This window comes from Cucumis sativus, chromosome 1, assembly GCF_000004075.3.
Source record: "Cucumis sativus cultivar 9930 chromosome 1, Cucumber_9930_V3, whole genome shotgun sequence".
Taxonomy (NCBI): Eukaryota; Viridiplantae; Streptophyta; class Magnoliopsida; order Cucurbitales; family Cucurbitaceae; genus Cucumis; species Cucumis sativus.
Genome location: NC_026655.2, coordinates 12100737 through 12119499, shown reverse-complemented (window position 1 = coordinate 12119499; position 18763 = coordinate 12100737). Strand labels below are relative to the sequence as shown.

Here is an 18763-nt window from a genome sequence, read left to right as displayed (position 1 = left end):
CGTTAGCATGTGTTCCACATATTCCTTCATGAATTTCTATCATAATTTGTTTTGCTTCTTCCACATCACACACCGAAGGAGTACCATATCATGGTTTCTTTTAATAAAGAACTTCACCACTTTAAGAAAAAGTTCATGGCCAACCTTCTTATTGTGCGCTTGTCATTATTTGAAGCTCCATATGGATATTCTCTAACACTTATGTATTGCTTGATATCAAAATACCATGGCTTGTTGTCATTTTCAATATTCATGCAATAGCCGGCGCATCTCTTTTCGTAATTTGGATTGGATAAAGCTCATACTCAAGATTAAGATTAAACATGACTGCCAGGGTGGCTAATGCATCTGCCATTCGATTGTCTTCCCTATGAACATGGTCAAATGAATTTTCTCAAATTTTAGATAATTTGCAATGTATTGGCTATAAGGCACCAATTTAGCATCTCTTGTTTCCCATTCTTCCTTGACTTGATGTATTACTAGCATTGAGTCACCCAAAACTTTCAACTTTTTAACACTCATGTTGATTGCTGCTTGAAGTCCCCATAATACAAGCTTCATATTCAGCGATATTGCTGAGTGCATTCAAAACATAAAACTTAGGGCTGTTAGGGGAAATACCTTTCCTTTGGGGAAATTAGTAACAACTCCAATCCCATGTCCTAACTCATTTGAGGCACCATCAAAAAGCATAATCCAAGTCTCATGATCCGTAGCATCATTTTCAACTAAAAATATGTTTTCATCAGGAAAATCAACGCTCATTGGCTCGTAATCTGCTACTGGTTGGGCAGCTAAATGATCAGCAAGCGCACTTCTCTTTATTGCTTTTTTAGTAACATAAACAATATCATACTCTGACAAAAACTTGCCATTTGCAATTCTACCAGATAATGACGGTTTCTCAAAATGTATTTTATTGGATCCATTTTTGAAATAAAAGCCATGTCGTATGATATAACATATATTGCCTCAAACGGTGAGCGGTCCATACCAAAGCACAACAAAATTCGCTCTAACATTGAGTATTTCGACTCATAATCGGGTGAATTTTTTGCTTAAATAATATAAATAGCATGCTCTTTCTTCCCTGATAAGTCATGTTGTCCTAGAACACCATCATAGAACCTTCTAAAACCGTCAAGTTAAGGATTAACGGCCGTCCTGGAGCTGGAGGTATCAATACAGGTGGGCTTTGTAGATATTGCTTAATTTTGTTGAAAGCTTCTTCACAATCCTCATTCCATTTTCCTGGATTATTTTTACGTAAAAGCTTGAAGATTGGTTCGCAAGTTGGGTCAAATATGAGATAAATCTGGATATGTAATTCAATCTTCCAAGAAAGGCTCGAACTTCTTTTTCCGTTTCAGGGGATGGCATGTCCATGATAGCCTTCACTTTATCTGGGTCTACTTTGATCCCTTCTTCACTGACAATGAATCCCAACAGTTTTCTGAGGTTGCCCCAAATGTACATTTGGATGGATTTAATTTCAATTGATACTTTCTCAACCGATCGAATAATTTTTGAAGTATAGTTGTATGATCTTCATTTGCCTTGGATTTTGCAATCATATCATCAACATACACCTCTATTTCCTTATGCATCATATCATGAAAAAGTGTAACCATTGCTCGCTGATATGTTGCCCCGGCATTTTTCAAACAAAAAGGCATTACTTGTAGCAAAATGTTCCCCCAAAGGGTAATGAATGTTGTTTTTCTCTCTATCTTCTTCATCAGCCATTTTGATTTGATTATATCCTGAGAAACCATCCATGAAGGAGAAAGTTGAATATCCTGCAGTGTTATCCACCAACATGTCGATGTGAGGTAAAGGAAATTATCTTTTGGACTAGCTCGATTTAAATCTCTATAGTCCACACACATTCTCACTTTTCCGTCTTTTTTAGGTACTTGGAACAATATTTGCCACCCATTCAGGATATTTGGAGACTGTGAGGAATCCTGCTTCAATTTGTTTTTGTACTTCCTCTTTATTTTAATCAATATATCAGGCTTCATTTTACGTAGCTTTTGTCTTACTGGATTGCATTCTGGGCTTCAAAGGAACACGATGTACTACAATATCCGTATTTAACCCCGGCATATCCTGATAACTCCAAGCAAAAATATCTGAGTACCACGTAACAAATTGATTATTTTTTTTCGAGTTTCACTGGTCATTGATGTGCCAATTTTTACCTCTTTTGATTCCTCCTGAGAACCAAATTGATTACTTCAACTAGCTCTTGGTGAGGACCTAAGACCTTATCTTCTTCTTCTACTAATCTCAACAGTTCTGAGGATATTCTCCCAGCATTTTCATCGTCACTCTCTTTGTCAGATTCCATAGTGTATATTAAGGTATCAAGGTAGAACTGGAATTATTAACATCTTCGTTCTATGAATGTTGTCTACGAAAAAGTTTGGACTTTTGTGTTTAATTTTGCAAGATGCAAGAAAGAAAGCAGAGAGAAGAAGAAATTAGAAAGAATGAAAGGAAAATGCGAAAATTTCATTAAATAACAAGAAGAGGAAAAAAAAAAAAAAAAAAAAGAGTACATTCCATTTTGTAAAGCAAACAATACTGTGGCCTTAAGTAGAACCAACTAGAAAATTAAAACAAATAAAAGTTTAATCATTACTCTTGAAAATCTCCAGAAAATGTAGGTAGGTCTACAACATCCCAATTGTTAAGCTCAAAATTAGGTGGACATGCATAAACTGTTTCATCTTCAAATGATGCTTCTTGTGCCACTGCTGCAAATGATAAACTCTCCATCGTTGTTAACAAACAATGTTTTGAATCAGAGTCACGTGATGAGTAACTTATACCAGCACTCTTGAAAGTATCATATAATGCTGGTATAAATTTTAGACGATCAAACACCATCATCCCTTGCTTTTCCAAACACCTTTTCTCTTTCTTTTTGAAGCCTAATTTTATCATATACGTTTGCATATAACCCAAACCAAATCTCCCTTCATTGCTTGGTGTATTTAGAAGTGTTTCCAAGCTTTGATTCAAACATATCCTCACTTCTCATCATCCTTTTTGTCGTAACTTTAGGCATGTGTGACTTTATTACTTCACCTGCAGTTGCTTCCATCATAGTTGCATGAGCAATTTCAAAAGAGCGAAAAGAACACTCTAAAGCTTCTTCTGTTGCCTCCACATATGGGGTTGATATCGGTTTTGTTATCAGAAAATCTTCCTCTCCCATTAAACAAATCATCTTACTCCCAACAATAAATTTCAATTTTGATGCAATGTAGATGGCACCACTCCTGCAAGAATCCAAGGAGACGGACCTAAACAAAAAGCTGTAAGTGTTGACTTCCATTACTTGAAAGACTATATTGAAAGTACATGGGCCAATTTTGATTGGTAATTCAATGTCACCAATTACTTCTCTTCGTGATCCATCAAAAGCTCTCATACCATAGTACTTGATTTGATGTATGACATGTCCACTGGGAGCTTTAATAGTGTAGATTTAGGCATTATATTAAGAGCTGAACCGTTATCCACTAAAACTCTTGCTATAACATAATCATTGTACTTCACTTGAATATGCAGTGCTTTTATATGGCCTAAACCTTCAGGGGGAATTTCATCATCCGTGAAGACTATAGAATTTGAAGACGTAATGCTTCCAATAATTCCGCTGAACTTTTCCACTGAAATGTCATGTCCAACATGTGCCTTATTCAAAATATCTAATAGCACTTTGCGATGAGACTCTGAATTTAAAAACAAAGATAATAAAGAAATTCGAGCTGGAGTATTATGCATTTGCTCTATGATCTTATACTCACTTTGTTTTACTATTTTCAAGAATTCGTTTGCTGCCTCATCATGTAACAGGTTTTTTGCATTCTATATCTTTTGCGATGACAGACATCTCTACATCCTGCTCTTTGTCATGTTCATTCACATTTCTTTTCTCACTTTTCCTCCCTTGCCCCAATGTTAAACTACTTGAAGGAGCTGTTAAATTATCTGGTTAATAACATCTTCCACTTCGAGTTATCCCGCTGATTCCTGTAATATTATCAACTGAAGGACCTGTAATGACTTGGCAATCATACCGCCATGGCACCGCTTTCAAATCCTTAAATTTGAAAGGACTCGGTACTTCGACAATGAGTTGTTTAGGATTGCAGGAACTTGATTTATTACGATTTTCTTGATAAAAGACTGTTAAAGGCCTTGGTAAAAAGGGATTTTCCTTTTTTGCAACTTCACCCATTAATGTACATGTTTTATTGTCTTTCATCTCGTCTTTTCCTTGTCCTTCGTATACTGTGAGTATCTTCGAATCCATAAATTGTTGTACTTTAGATCTAAATGTACAACATCGTTGGATAGGGTGGCTTGCAACTCCTTGATGGAATATACAGCGTTTGCCTTCATCGTATCCTTCGTATCTTATATTGGGGTCTAAATATTCCAAACTAACATATCCTGCTTCAAAAAGACCTTCAAAAGTGTTTCCATAGGCATCCTTATCTCATGAACTTCATTTTTACACTTTCCAACAAAACAATCTATCGCATTCACTTTTGAATTTTCATGATTAGGAAGTGGATTGTTGTTGACATCCGGCTTCTCACCAGCTTTTTTGAAGCTCAACCATCCAGCATTAATTAAAGATTGCACCTTCCTTTTCAAAGCTAAACAATTTTCAGTTGAGTGTCCCACTCCTCCGGCATGATAATCACATCGAGCATTTGGATCATACCATTTTGGATAAGGAGGTTGTATAGGATTTATTGGGATAGGAGCTAACTGTCGATTATGAACTAGCTGAGGTAAAAGCTCTGTATATGTCATAGGAATTGGGTCAAATCGAAATGTTTCTGAGTTGGTCTTGCTACCCTGACCTTGTACAAACGGTCGAGAAAAGTTTGAATTAACAAGTTTTGGGGCTCCAGAGAGAGAGTGGGTTGGTACATAGTTGTTATAAGGGATATGAGTAACATTGCTTATATATGAAGGAAAACTTTGGTCATGTTTTCTTTGGCCAAAAGTTGATTTGTGGTTCCCTAAATTAGGAAAACCAATTGCATGAACCTCACCTTCTTTCTTCTTAGGTGTTACTCTTTCTTTAATCCACCATACTCAGCTGAAGTCTCTATTAACCTCCCATGTTTTATCCCATATTCAATTCTTTCACCAATAACAATAATGTCAGAAAAATTGGTTGTAGCATTACCAATCATTCGATCATAGAACGGCGCCCGCAAAGTATTCATAAACATAAATGTCATTTCTTTGTCTGTTAATGGTGGTTGAACCTCTGCGGCTATATCTCTCCATCGTTGAGCATATTCTTTAAAGCTTTCTGAACTTTTCTTCTCCATCCGTTGTAAGTCTAAACGATCTGGAGCCATATCAATATTATGTTTATATTGCTTTAGAAATGCATCAGCTAAATCCTTCCAAACATGAATGTGTGCATTATCTAATTGAATATACCATCGAGTAGCTGGACCAGTCAAACTGTCCTGAAAGCAATGGATCAACAATTTATCATTACCAATATGCGCTGCCATCTTTCTACAATACATTATAAGATGACTCCTTGGACACGATGATCCATCATATTTGTCAAATTCGGGAACTTTAAACTTTGTTGGAATGATCAAACCCGGTACTAAACACAACTGTGTTGCATCTATATTTCCATAAACATCAGTCCCTTCAATTGCCTCGTAATCTTTCTTCCAAAACATCTAGTTTTTGCTTAGCCGGAGTGTTTTCATTTTGCCCCATGTCTTGAATTTTAGCCTGAGCTTCCAATTGTTCTATATCTAGGACAGGAGGTGGAACATCAAAAAGTGGATTCATAGCAACATAGTGTTGAGCAGTTTGAGACTGTGTAGTGTTCATGTGGCGTGGCGTAAATCCTGGGGATAAATGGGATCATCGGTGTCTTGAACCGGATTACTTGATTGTGCTGTTTCTACGACAACTTTTCCTTTTCCTGCTGAAAGCAATTCCAGTATTTTTGAAACTTGTTCCCCAAGATTATTAATATCTTGTCTCATTTTATCCATGTCTTTATCTTTGTTCTTCCATGATTCGACTTTTATACCGCGTATTGTAAGTATGGAGAATTGGAGTAGGACGAGCTATGTTTTCCTTTGATTATTATGAGAACTTTGAAGACCAAAGAGTAAAAGGAAAGAAAAAAAAAATAATTAATTGAATAAATAAATAATAAATTCAAATACAATAAATCAACACAAAATATAAACTTGGCAAAAAAAAAAAATTGATAATAACAATAATAATGAAATGCAATAACAACAACTTTGTTCATAATAGCAAAATAAACAGCTTAATAAAAACGACCAAAATGTCCAAGTTCTCTGCATATCATCTTTAAGAATCTATTAAGATCATCTGAATGTGGTCGTATTGAGAAAAAATTAATCCTTAAATCAGCTGCCCATTCCGCAAAACCATTTGCTCTTCTAGACACTATTCTGAGAAATCCAATTGTTTGATCTACACGTTCAACTAACGTTTGAAAATCTCTCCCTTGCAAGTCATAATCAACCTTCATTTGCATGTAATCTGTCTTCAATAATTTGTATTCTTGCACTATTCTCTCACTTGAATTTTGAAATGCAGTAAGTTGATGGTGTAAGGAATCAGCATAATTTTTCAGTATCTTATAATCTTCAGAGTGCTCGACCATCTTCACATGTAGGCTATCGACAGTTTGGCGTAGAGAACAAAATTGTGTACTTCCAAATCTACTATTTGTGCTTCCCGTTTACCAATTGACGATTTCAAAATCATTGACAAGCTCGAGATAATATTCCTTCATGCTTTCTAAGTCTTTAATATATTCATCTTGTGATTCTACTGTTGCCTGTAATATTGTCTTTTCATTTTTCAAACTTCTATTCGACTTATTCATCGCGCCCCATCTCTTCATCTAACACCTCAAGATTCTTTTCTAATTTATCTTGGTTTTTTAAGAAACTCTTGGTCTTTTCAAGCTCTTTCTGCAAAAAAGTCGCATGATCTATCCATTGGCTCGTCTCTTTTTGAAGTTTCTCATTCTCTTGCTCTAACAGTCGATTTTTCTCCTCTAATTTAGTGATCTTCTCAACCCACTGGTCTGGTTGTTCAGAGCTTGTCTCCTCTACCCTTTCAACTACATCCTTTAAGGTATATATTACATTCTTCCTTCTATTTGTCTGCCACGCCTCATATCCACTAGTAACCCCTTCATAGTGTCCTTTGTCTTTTATCTTCCTCACAGACTTCCATGCACATACTGCTCGATGTTTTTTCCTTTGACAATCTTCATGATCGTATGCAAAATCAGAGTCTTGTAAATTATGAGTTGGTGGTATAAACTGTTTGAGCCAAACTTGACGCAAAACTAACAATGGTGTATAGTTAACACCTCCCCACGGTCCCAACAATGGCACACTATGGAAATCTCCACATCTGTAAATTACTGCTTTCAAAGGCATCCATTGGGCTTTCCATATGACATCTTCAGAACTCAACGTTGAAAAAAAAGACACCCAAGTCTCCTTCTTTGGATATGTTGGGTTCCAAACTGCCATACCAAACTCACTAATTGTGTTTCGCATTAAATTCCATGGGCTACTGAATTCTAACTTTGGACACCTAAACTCTGCCGGAAATTTGATATGGCTGTGTATCCAAATATATAATAAAGGAACACAACAATTCAATTTTCCTGCACCTTTATTTCTACAGAAGTTAAGGGATCGAAAAGTTTCAGCCAATATAGGTATAATAGGATCGACTCCTCGTTCTATTTCAAAGAATAATCTGATCACTTTCCCATCGACATAACCTTCTGCTTTAGGAAAAATCACCGCTCCATAAATGCATAATGCCAAGAGAGCAAGACCTTTGTCTTCATCAATGTACGTCTGTGTCATCATTAATAGATAGTCAAATGACACATTCTCTTCTCCACCCTTAACTTTTATATGTTTCTGAATTTCAGTGGCATGGACGGTTTCTAAAAATTTTGACAAAGTCCTTTTTGTTGTTTGCTTAGGGTTAAAGAAATAAACAATTTCCCTTTCCTTTCCAGGCATACTAAGCATAGCTTGATATTCTTCTATGGTTGGCAGTAAATCACATGACCCAAGTGTGAAACAATTATATGCTGGATCCCAAAAATTAATTATGGCTCTTAAAGCAAAATGATTCACCGGTATGTACATCAACTCTGCTATATGTCCATATTTCTTCGAAAAAATGAATCTCCGTTGAGGTGTCAATGCCTCCCAAATCATTTTTAGTTTTGCTAAATCATTTTGTGTAAAAGAGAGCTGACACTTGGATAATACTGATATTTGAGAAGAATCGTTTATGCTATCCCCAAATTTTTGTTGTGTCTCTTCAGCCCATTTAAGAACATCACTTGGCTCATCAAACTTGGATTCATAAGATGAATGCATTGACATATTGGACATTCTGGTATTTAAACAACTGTTTATTTTTTGCACAATCATAACAAAAAGATATAGTCAAATCACTTTGCACAATAATAACAAAGTAACAAAACATGAGAAAGAGAAAAAAAAATAATAATAATAAAAATAAATAAATAAAATTTAAAAAATTTAAAAAATTAAAATTTAAAAAAATAAAAAAAATAATAATATAAAAATAAAAAAATGTAAAAAAATGTAGGATAATAATAATAATAATAATGAATAAATAATAATAATAATTAATTAATAATTAATAACAGAAAATTAAAAAAATGTAAAAGATGTAAAAAAAAAAAAAATAATAATAATAAAATAAGGTTTTTAGGCACTTGTAAGCATTACTTTCCTTGTGGTTGAATTCAAAGACCAAATTTAAAAAAAGAAAAAAAAACAAAATAAAAAATTCGTTTTTTTTTTAATATACTATGATTAAACCCCATTTTAAAAATAAATAAATAAATAAAAAGGAAATATGTCAAATTTTATAAAAATGTGAAACTTTGTTTTCTTTTTTTTTTTTAAATAATAATAATAATAATAAGACTTTGGATAAAATAAGCTAGATAGAAAAATGACATAGTGTTGGTATCAAAACTCTTAAAAGAAAAAAAAAGGCCCTCAAATTTATTCTAATGTTATTTAACTAATAACAGAAGAATTAATCTGAGCGAGGATTTTTCATGTGCTTGCACGGGAGTCGAAACCCCTCGAAAGTCAACACTACTTCATCCTCAATTCTAGTCCTATAAGGTTGTAGCCCGGGTAGAGGGCTTGTGAGTGTGTGTAAATGCATGATGACATAAAAATAAAAAAATAATAAAAAAAAATAATACCAATAACATAGTACAAAATATTACATCTGAATCAAATAAAAACAAATAATTAAGTGAACCAACATATTATAATATAATAATAATAAAAGATAAAATATATGGCTCGACTCTCCAAAATCCCCAGCAGAGTCGCCAAGCTGTCGCGACGTGATCATGTTCTTAAACGTCTTCTTACTCATGTGTTACCAGATTTTTAGGTTACTTTCAACCACAAGAAGGGAAGCCTGCTCTGTGGGAACTGGATTCTGATTATTACCTTCATGTATCAGGGCTTGGAGATGATCTTTTTCCAGATAAGTGGTATAATGTCAGCAGTCGTGACTGTATATTCTAGTCATAATGTTGTGGAGCTTTCAATTGTATATGCACCTTGTGGGCCTTGTTGAAGCAATTATTCATGCAGTTCCGTGAAAGCATTGATATGTGTACAACATTCTATGTATATAGTAATTCTAGGTTTCCTTAAAAGAAAGTACTTTTATGTTTCAGTCTAGTTTAGATGTATCAGCTATTATGTTTATAGCTTTATGTTGGTAGTTAGTGTTAGTGTTGCTTGATGTATGTACTGACTGTTATTCTTGCACAAAAGGGATTGACCTTCGTTCATAGCAGGTCTTAGTTGCATATAGAATAAACTTGATCTGTTTTTCCGCTACGTTTGTAAGCTTTCCATCATCTCGAACTACCACTAGTGTTGACTCGCTATTCTTCGGATTTAGAGATAGAATGTGGAACCCGTACAGTGGAGGAAATAAAGAGAGAGATGGAGTTTGAAGCAAGGAACAACTTTTGTTGAGATTGTGGAGAGAAAAAGAGTTTTTGGTTTTATTTTGCAATTCCAAATTACAAAATCAAAAGTACCAAAAATTCAAAAAAAAAGTACACATTTGCAATAAACCTCTTTATAAGCAATCTATATGCAAAATTGCATGTAATGAAATTCTCAATGTCAACACTTGGCATTCCACTAACTATTAGTGAGTTGGTGTCCCACATGCATGAAGCCACTTGCAAATCACATACAAAATTGCATGAGTTTGTCAAATTTCAACAAGTGGCTTTGCATGCAATGAAGCTTGTCAAAGCTCAACAACTTAGTCTAAGGGGCAATATGGTAATTTGACTTTAAATCAAAGACAAACTTTGACTTTTTTAAAAAAATGTCAACATTTTGACTTTTTACCATTTTGTCCGTCTTTACTAATTTTGATCTCTCAAATATGAATCTACATTTATTTTTTCAAAATTCAAATCACATTTGAATATAAAGTATGTCAAAGTTTGACTTCTCAAAGTACTACATAATGAGTTGCAAGAATTCAGTTTGTACAATTTCTCCATGAGATTCATTTAGCAGTTACATCAATCATGTCTTTATCAAAACTGAGCTCGTGCATTTCCAACAAATATATTTGTTGGGTACTTGATTTCTTGTTTCAATCGTGGTGTGTGGCTTACAGATGATAGAAATCATGTATCAATCACCACAAATTAAGATTTAACCAGTGTTTTCAAAGCAAGGCCAACTCTAAGGCAACAAACTTTTTAATCACCCCAAGGCAAGAGGCAACAAAAGGTGTCGTCTGATTAAAGTGAGGCGCAGTTAATAAAATAATAAATAATAATAATATAAATAAAAAATTACATAAGATTAGACAGAATTTAGCTCAAATAATCTGGAGGAAAAGAAAAAAGATACAGAAATAAAAATGATTCTGTTTCTACTTTGGCCCTTTTTCTTTATTTTTCCTTCCTTTCTTAGATTTTTCTTTATTCTATTTTTACAAACTTTGATACTTTCTTTTAATCCTATTAGATAAGAATGTCTTTTTTTCTAAAAAAAATTCGAGCAATTGAACAAGGTGAGTGTCTGGTTGCCTTGATCGTATGTTCAAGTTGTCTAAAAGGCACCAAAGGCGAGCACCTTGCCTTGGGTACTTGCAAGGCATTAAGGCCTTGATTTGCCTAGCCTCTTGCCTCAGGCGAGCACCCGGCTGTGCCTTAACTACAGTGGACTTAACTGAGGATTGTGGTATGAAGTTAAAATTGTTTATGATTCTTCTGCAGCTTTTTTGTCATTAGAAGTTTCTCAGTTACAGAGCTTTTTTAAATTTACTTTTTATTTTTACTATGTATGAAGTTACCATGGTAAATTTAAATGGTGGGAGAAATTAAAGAAAAAATGCAATAGATTAACGATACATTGGGGTGAAAAATAGAGGAAACAAATACACACAAAAAAAGTTACAGAAAAGTAAAAAACAAGTAATTACAGAAGAAGAAACATTCCTAATTTCATTCTTGGTGTACTACGGTAGCGCCAAAAATGGTCAATGCTTTAGTGTACAAAAAAATGGCCGATTTTGAACCTTGTTAAAATGTCTTGAAAATTCACAAATGACTACTAGGTGGCCTGACTTTGAGTAATATTAAAGTTTTTCCCACAAAAACTGATCGGAGACGCCACATACTCAGTTTTTATTTTTTCTTCCAATACTTTTCTTCGAATGGTTTTCTACTTTGTTGCACCTATTTAGACCGATGATAGTCGGCAGATAAGTGTAGCATTCCATCTATTTTGCATACTGCATGACATAGAAAAATACACAAGGGCCTAGGGGTCGGGTGGGGCTCGTTCTTGGTGTACTACGGTAGCGCCAAAAATGGTCCAAAAATGGTCAATGCTTTAGCATAGAAAAAAATGGCTGATTTTGAACCTTGTTAAAATGTCTCGAAAATTCACAAATGATTACTAGGTGGCCTGAATTTGAGTTATATTAAAGTTTTTTCCCACAAAAACTACTCGGAGACGCCGCAGACTCAGTTTTTATTTTTCTCCCAATACTTATTTTCGAATGATTTAGTTTTTTTGTTCTACTTTGTTGCACCTATTTAGACTGATGATAGTGGGCGAATAAGTGTGGCATCCCATCTATTTTGCATACTGCATGACATAGAAAAATACCCCAAGGTCTAGAGGTCGGGTGGGGCTCGTTCTTGGTGTACTAAGGTAGCGCAAAAAACGGTCCAAAAATGGCCAATGCAAGCCTACAAAAAAATGGTTGATTTTGAAACTTATTAAAATGTCTCGAAAATTCACAAATGACTGCTAGGTGGCCTGATTTTGAGTAATATAAAATTTTTTTCCCACAAAAACTTCTCGGAGACGCCCTGGACTCAATTTTTATTTTTCTCTCAATACTTTTCTTCGAATGGTTTAGTTTTTTTGTTCTACATTGTTGCACCTATTTAGATCGATGATAGTCAGCGGATAAGTGTGGCATCCCATCTATTTTGCATATTGCATGACATAGAAAAATACCCCAGGGCTTAGGGGTCGAATGGGGCTCGTTCTTGGTGTACTACGGTAGCGCAAAAAATGGTCCAAAAATTGTCAATGTTTGTCCCGACGTGATCGCTACGCGGAGCGGCCGACCTCCCCGTTTATTTTATTTTAATAAATAATTTTGGAGTCGCCACCAATCATATTAAGGTGTGATTGGTCACCCAAAAAAAAGAAAGAAAAAAAAATGGTCTGCGTACATTCAGAGATTTAAGTTCGGGAGTCAGTTATGTGTAGGGAAGGTGTTAGCACCCTACAACACCCAAAAAAATGGTTACCCAATTTTATCTTTTAAATTAAATTATAGAGGTTCACAAAATAAAATTTTTATTTAGGTTTTGTTTAAATGTCCCATGTTTATCAATTCATATCGAAGAAAGTAAAACCTAAGCATGAATTGATGATTATGAGTGGCATAGGAGCCATTAGAAAAATTAAGTTTATTTTTGTTTTAAAATATTTTTATTCACCTTAAGAATATTAAGATACCAACACTTGATATTTTAATCTCTATCATAGGTGTTTAATGAAAAATTTCATATATCTAGAATTAATAAATTCATAGAAAATACTACTCAGTCTCATTTAAAATATGAAATGTGTTAATTTAAAAAAAAATAATCTATTAATTAAATTTCAAACGGAAAAATTTCATGTATTTATGGATTTTAAATTATAAAATCCATAAAAAAACAATACTTTTTCTCCAATTTACGTTATTATAAAAAAAATAATAACAATGACAAAACATTATGAAATTTGAAAAATACTTAGGTGTAATATGCTGAGATAAAATAAATACATTGATAATATATGCAAAATGTAAAAGATATTAATGTATGATGCAAGATAATTAATTAATACAACACATGCAACATAATTAATTAATTCAAAATGATGCAAAATAATTGATTAATGCAGGATGCAAAATAATTGATTAATGCATAATTAAACGAGGCCAAATGGATATCAAATAATAATTAACAGTTGAATGCTAAAGTAGGTTTGGCCCAATATGCAAATAAATAATATTGCGAATAAATAATCACACCAAAATAAATATCAAATAATTATAGCCACATATGCATACTGATTAATTAATACATCATGCAAATAATTAGAATGAGGGAGTGAAAATGTCACATACAAGTTGCTAATTAATTAATAGGCCAAATGAAAAATGGTCGTTGCCAAATATTAATTATATCATGCATAATTATTAACATGGATAATATATGGATAACAGTAATTATTAACGGAGTATGCCATATGGATACATGGATAAAGTAATTAACAAAAACTGTAAAATGGATGCCAATGAAGAATGAGTATTACCAAATACAAAAGGCTAATTGATTAATTATGCATAATTATTAAGGCATGTCATATGGATATAAGTAATTAACCGTAAAATGGGTGTCAATGAAGAATGAGTATCCAAATACAAATATATGATGCTAATTAATTAAAAAGAAATTAACACAGAATGGATACCCAGTAATAAAAGAAAATTAACACAGAATGGATGTCCAATAATAAAAGAAAATTAACACATAACAGAATGCTCAATATTTAAAAATTAACATAGAATGGATACACAGAATGGATACCCAACAATTAAAAAGAAATTAACACATAACAGAATGCTCAATATTTAAAAATTAACACAGAATGGATACACAGAATGGATACCCAACAATTAAAAAGAAATTAACACATAACAGAATGCTCAATATTTAAAAATAAAAAATAAAAAATTTAATATAGAATGGAAGGTAGAATGCTCAGTATTAAAAAAGAAACAAATAACAAAATTAACATGTCAAATGATGGTAAAATGATGAACACGATAGTTCATAATTAAAAGCAGTATATCAAACAAGAAAAAAAAAATCATTAAACCAGAATAAGAATAAAAAGAGGAAAAAAAAAAAAGAAAAAAAACTTACCAGCAGGTCTGCCCTTAAATGCCAAAGGTTATTCTTTTGATCTTCATTCACTCTTCACTTCTTTCTAAATCCTCCCGTAATAAAAAAAAAAATCCTCTCCCTTTCTTTTTCCTCTTTCCTTTTTATAGGGTAAGCTCCATTGTTTTTTTTAGATCACGAGATGGAGTGCAGATTACAGAGAAATAGGAAGAAAGTGGGAGAGTGGGAGAAAGTGATAGAGTGGGAGAAAGTGGGAGAGTGATGACGAAGAAAAAAGGATGGTTGAGAAAAAATAGGAAGGAAATCAAACCTTTTAGTTTTATTTTTATTATTTATTTTTAAATGTATTTATTATTATTATTATTGTTTTTTTAAAATATAAATTTAAGATTCAAATTCAAATTCAAATTCAAATTTAATTTCTTTTTTAATTTCTTTTTATTTTCTTTTTCTTTTCTTTTTTCTTTTATAATAAATAAATATAGGACAAAATATGGTATCTACAATGTTTTAACCTAGAAAAAAAATGGCCGATTTTGAACCTTGTTAAACTGTCTCGAAAATTCACAAATGACTACTAGATGGCCTGACTTTGAGTAATATAAAAATTTTTCCCACAAAAACTTCTCGAAGACGCCCCGGACTCAATTTTTATTTTTCTCTCAATACTTTTCTTCGAATGATTTAGTTTTTTGGTTGTACATTGTTGCACCTATTTGGAACGATGATAGTCGGCGGATAAGTGTGGCATCCCATCTATTTTGCATACTGCATGACATAGAAAAATACCCCAGGGCCTAGGGGTCGAGTGGGGCTCGTTCTTGGTGTACTACGGTAGCGCCAAAAATGGTCCAAAAATGGTCAATGCTTTAGCCTAGAAAAAAATGGCCGATTTTGAACCTTGGTAAAATGTCTCGAAAATTCACAAATAACTACTAGGTGGCCTGAATTTGAGTTATATTAAAGTTTTTTCCCACAAAAACTGCTCGGAGACGCCGCAGACTCGGTTTTTATTTTTCTCCCAATACTTTTTTTCGAATGATTTAGTTTTTTTGTTCTACTTTGTTGCACCTATTTAGACCGATGATAGTCGGCGAATAAGTGTGGCATCCCATTTATTTTACATACTGCATGACATAGAAAAATACCCCAGGGCCTAGAGGTTGAGTGGGGCTCGTTCTTGGTGTACTAAGGTAGCGCCAATAACGGTCCAAAAATGGTCAATGCTTTAGCCTACAAAAAAATGATCGATTTTGAAACTTGTTAAAATGTCTCGAAAATTCACAAATGACTACTAGGTGGCCTGACTTTGAGTTATATTAAAGTTTTTTCCCACAAAAACTGCTCGGAGACACCGCAGACTCAGTTTTTTTATTTTTCTCCCAATACTTTTCTTCGAATGGTTTAGTTTTTTTGTTCTACTTTGTTGCACCTATTTAGACCGATGATAGTCGGCGGATAAGTATGGCATCCCATCTATTTTACATACTTCATGAAATAGAAAAACACCCCATGGCCCCGGGGTCGGGTGGGACTCGTTCTTGGTGTACTACGGTAGCGCCAAAAACGGTCCAAAAATGGCTAATGCTTTAGCCTACAAAAAAATGATCGATTTTGAACTTTGTTAAAATGTCTCAAAAATTCACAAATGACTACTAGGTGGCCTGACTTTGAGTTATATTAAAGTTTTTTCCCACAAAAACTGCTCGGAGACGCCCTAGACTCAGTTTTCATTTTTCTCCCAATACTTTTCTTCGAATGGTTTTCTACTTTGTTACACATATTTAGACCGATGATAGTCGGCGGATAAGTGTCACATCCCATCTATTTTGCATACTGCATGACATAGAAAAATACCCCAGGGCCTAGGGGTCGGGTGGGGCTCGTTCTTGGTGTAGTACTGTATCGCCAAAAACGGTCCAAAAATGGTCAATACTTTAGCCTACAAAAAAATGTCCGATTTTGAATCTTGTTAAAATGTCTCGAAAATTCACAAAAGACTACTAGGTGGCCTGACTTTGAGTAATATTAAAAAAGTTTCCCACAAAAACTGCTCGGAGACGCCCCAGACTCAGTTTTTATTTTTCTCTCAATACATTTCTTCGAATGGTTTAGTTTTTTGTTCTACTTTGTTGCACCTATTTAGATCGATGATAGTTGGCGGATAAGTGTGGCATCGCATCTATTTTGTAAACTGCATGACATAGAAAAATACTTAGGGCCTAGGGGTCGGGTGAGGCTCGTTCTTGGTGTACTACGATAGCGCCAAAAACGGTCCAAAAATGGTCAATGCTTTAGCCCACAAAAAAATGGCCGATTTTGAACCTTGTTAAAATGTCTCGAAAATTCACATATAACTACTAGGTGACCTGACTTTGAGTAATCTTAAAGTTTTTTCCCACAAAAACTGCTCGGAGACGCCGCAGACTCAGTTTTTATTTTTCTCCCAATACTTATTTTCGAATGGTTTAGTTTTTTTGTTCTACTTTGTTGCATCTATTTAGACCGATGATAGTCGACGGATAAGTGTGGCATCTAATCTATTTTGCATACTGCATGACGTAGAAAAATACCCCAGGGCCTAGCGGTCGAGTGGGGCTCGTTCTTGGTGTACTACAGTAGGGCCAAAAACGGTTCAAAAATGGCCAATGTTTTAGCCCACAAAAAATGGCCGATTTTGAACCTTATTAAAATGTCTCGAAAATTCACAAATGACTACTAGGTGACCTGACTTTGAGTAATATTAAAGTTTTTTCCCACAAAAACTGCTCGGAGATGCCGCAGACTCAGTTTTTATTTTTCTCCCAATACTTTTCTTCGAATGGTTTAGTTTTTTTGTTCTACTTTGTTGCACCTATTTAGACCGATGATAGTCGGCGGATAAGTGTGGCATCTCATCTATTTTGCATACTGCATGACATAGAAAAATACCCCAGGGCCTATGGGTCGGGTGGGGCTCATTCCTTGTGTACTATGGTAGCGGCAAAAAGGGTCCAAAAATAGCTAATGCTTTAGCCCACGAAAAAATTGCCGATTTTGAACCTTGTTAAAATATCTCAAAAATTCACAACCTAATTTTAAAGAAAATCAACGTTTGACAAATCAAATAAAATAAAACTACTTAGAAAATCGGGGCCCTATCTAATTGTAAAGAAAAAAAATAAAGTGTTCGTAAACTTTAAAATAAAGAAATGCCTATCAGTCATGACATACATGAACGATCCAAAACTCCGAAAAACATAAAAACATATGGCGGAAGCAGGTCTGCATAGTCCCTATATGGCATATCACACGGGTCCTTGTCGCTTGCGAGGGAAACTCTTACCTTTGCCTGAAATAGTTAAACATAGAAAATGGTGAGTGTATAAACATACCTGGTAAGAGACCCATTGTCACACCCCCTCAAGGCCTTTTCACACGACCAAGTAAGGTGTGGCCATCTAAACACTCATCGCCTATCTCTCCGAAAGATAATACATCGGGCGCCTAGTAAGCAAAATTCTCCAACTCTTTCTTTTTAGTACGTGCCATAGACTAACTAACTTAGCGGAATACTTCATTTCAAGAACACTTACTCCAACTGAAGGCTACAATTACAAATTTGGCTTTTCTTGGCACACAAATTTTGATTTCTTGATGGACGTGACAAAAGACCATCAAGAAAAATATTTTCTTGATGCAATGGTTATCTTGACAGTTCTGACCATCAAGAAAAGATAGTTTTTGAGTTGGGGTTTGTTGACACTAAAAAACCATCGAGAAAATCATTGCTTGATGAACAATACATATAAAAAATATCATATTATTTGACGCGCATTGCCCATCAAGAAATCGTGAAAAAACAATTTGGTTTGGTCCATCAAGGAATGAATTTAGTTGATGGGCATGAACCATCAAGGAAATAAGCAATTTATTTTTGGAGTCATTGCAAAAATAGCAAAAAACAATTATTGTAATAGGGCTCATGTCATTGCATTTTCTAAATTACAAAAGTGGTAAATTTAAAAGTCAATAACCCTATGATTACCGTCTGATAGTCTTATGATTACTGTCTGATAGTCGTTTGATATCACTAATTTGTCATATTCGCTCTATGCAAAAAATTAATGTAGCTCATGTACCTTGACACACTAAAGAATTGTGTGGTTT

General features: G+C 34.1%; 1 protein-coding gene across 1 annotated transcript; it reads right to left on the bottom strand.

Moving 5' to 3' along the window:
* Window positions 1–6932: 6932 nt before the first annotated feature.
* LOC116403043 lies at window positions 6933–7946 on the bottom strand. Its single transcript, XM_031883636.1, has one exon. The coding sequence runs from the start codon at window positions 7944–7946 to the stop codon at window positions 6933–6935; it is 1014 nt and encodes a 337-aa protein (XP_031739496.1).
* Between the last annotated feature and the right edge of the window lie 10817 nt (window positions 7947–18763).

What these genes read in the sequence shown, in the direction of transcription:
- LOC116403043 (XM_031883636.1), bottom strand. Translation starts at nt 7,946, where the DNA reads ATGACACAGACGTACATTGATGAAGACAAAGGTCTTGCTCTCTTGGCA.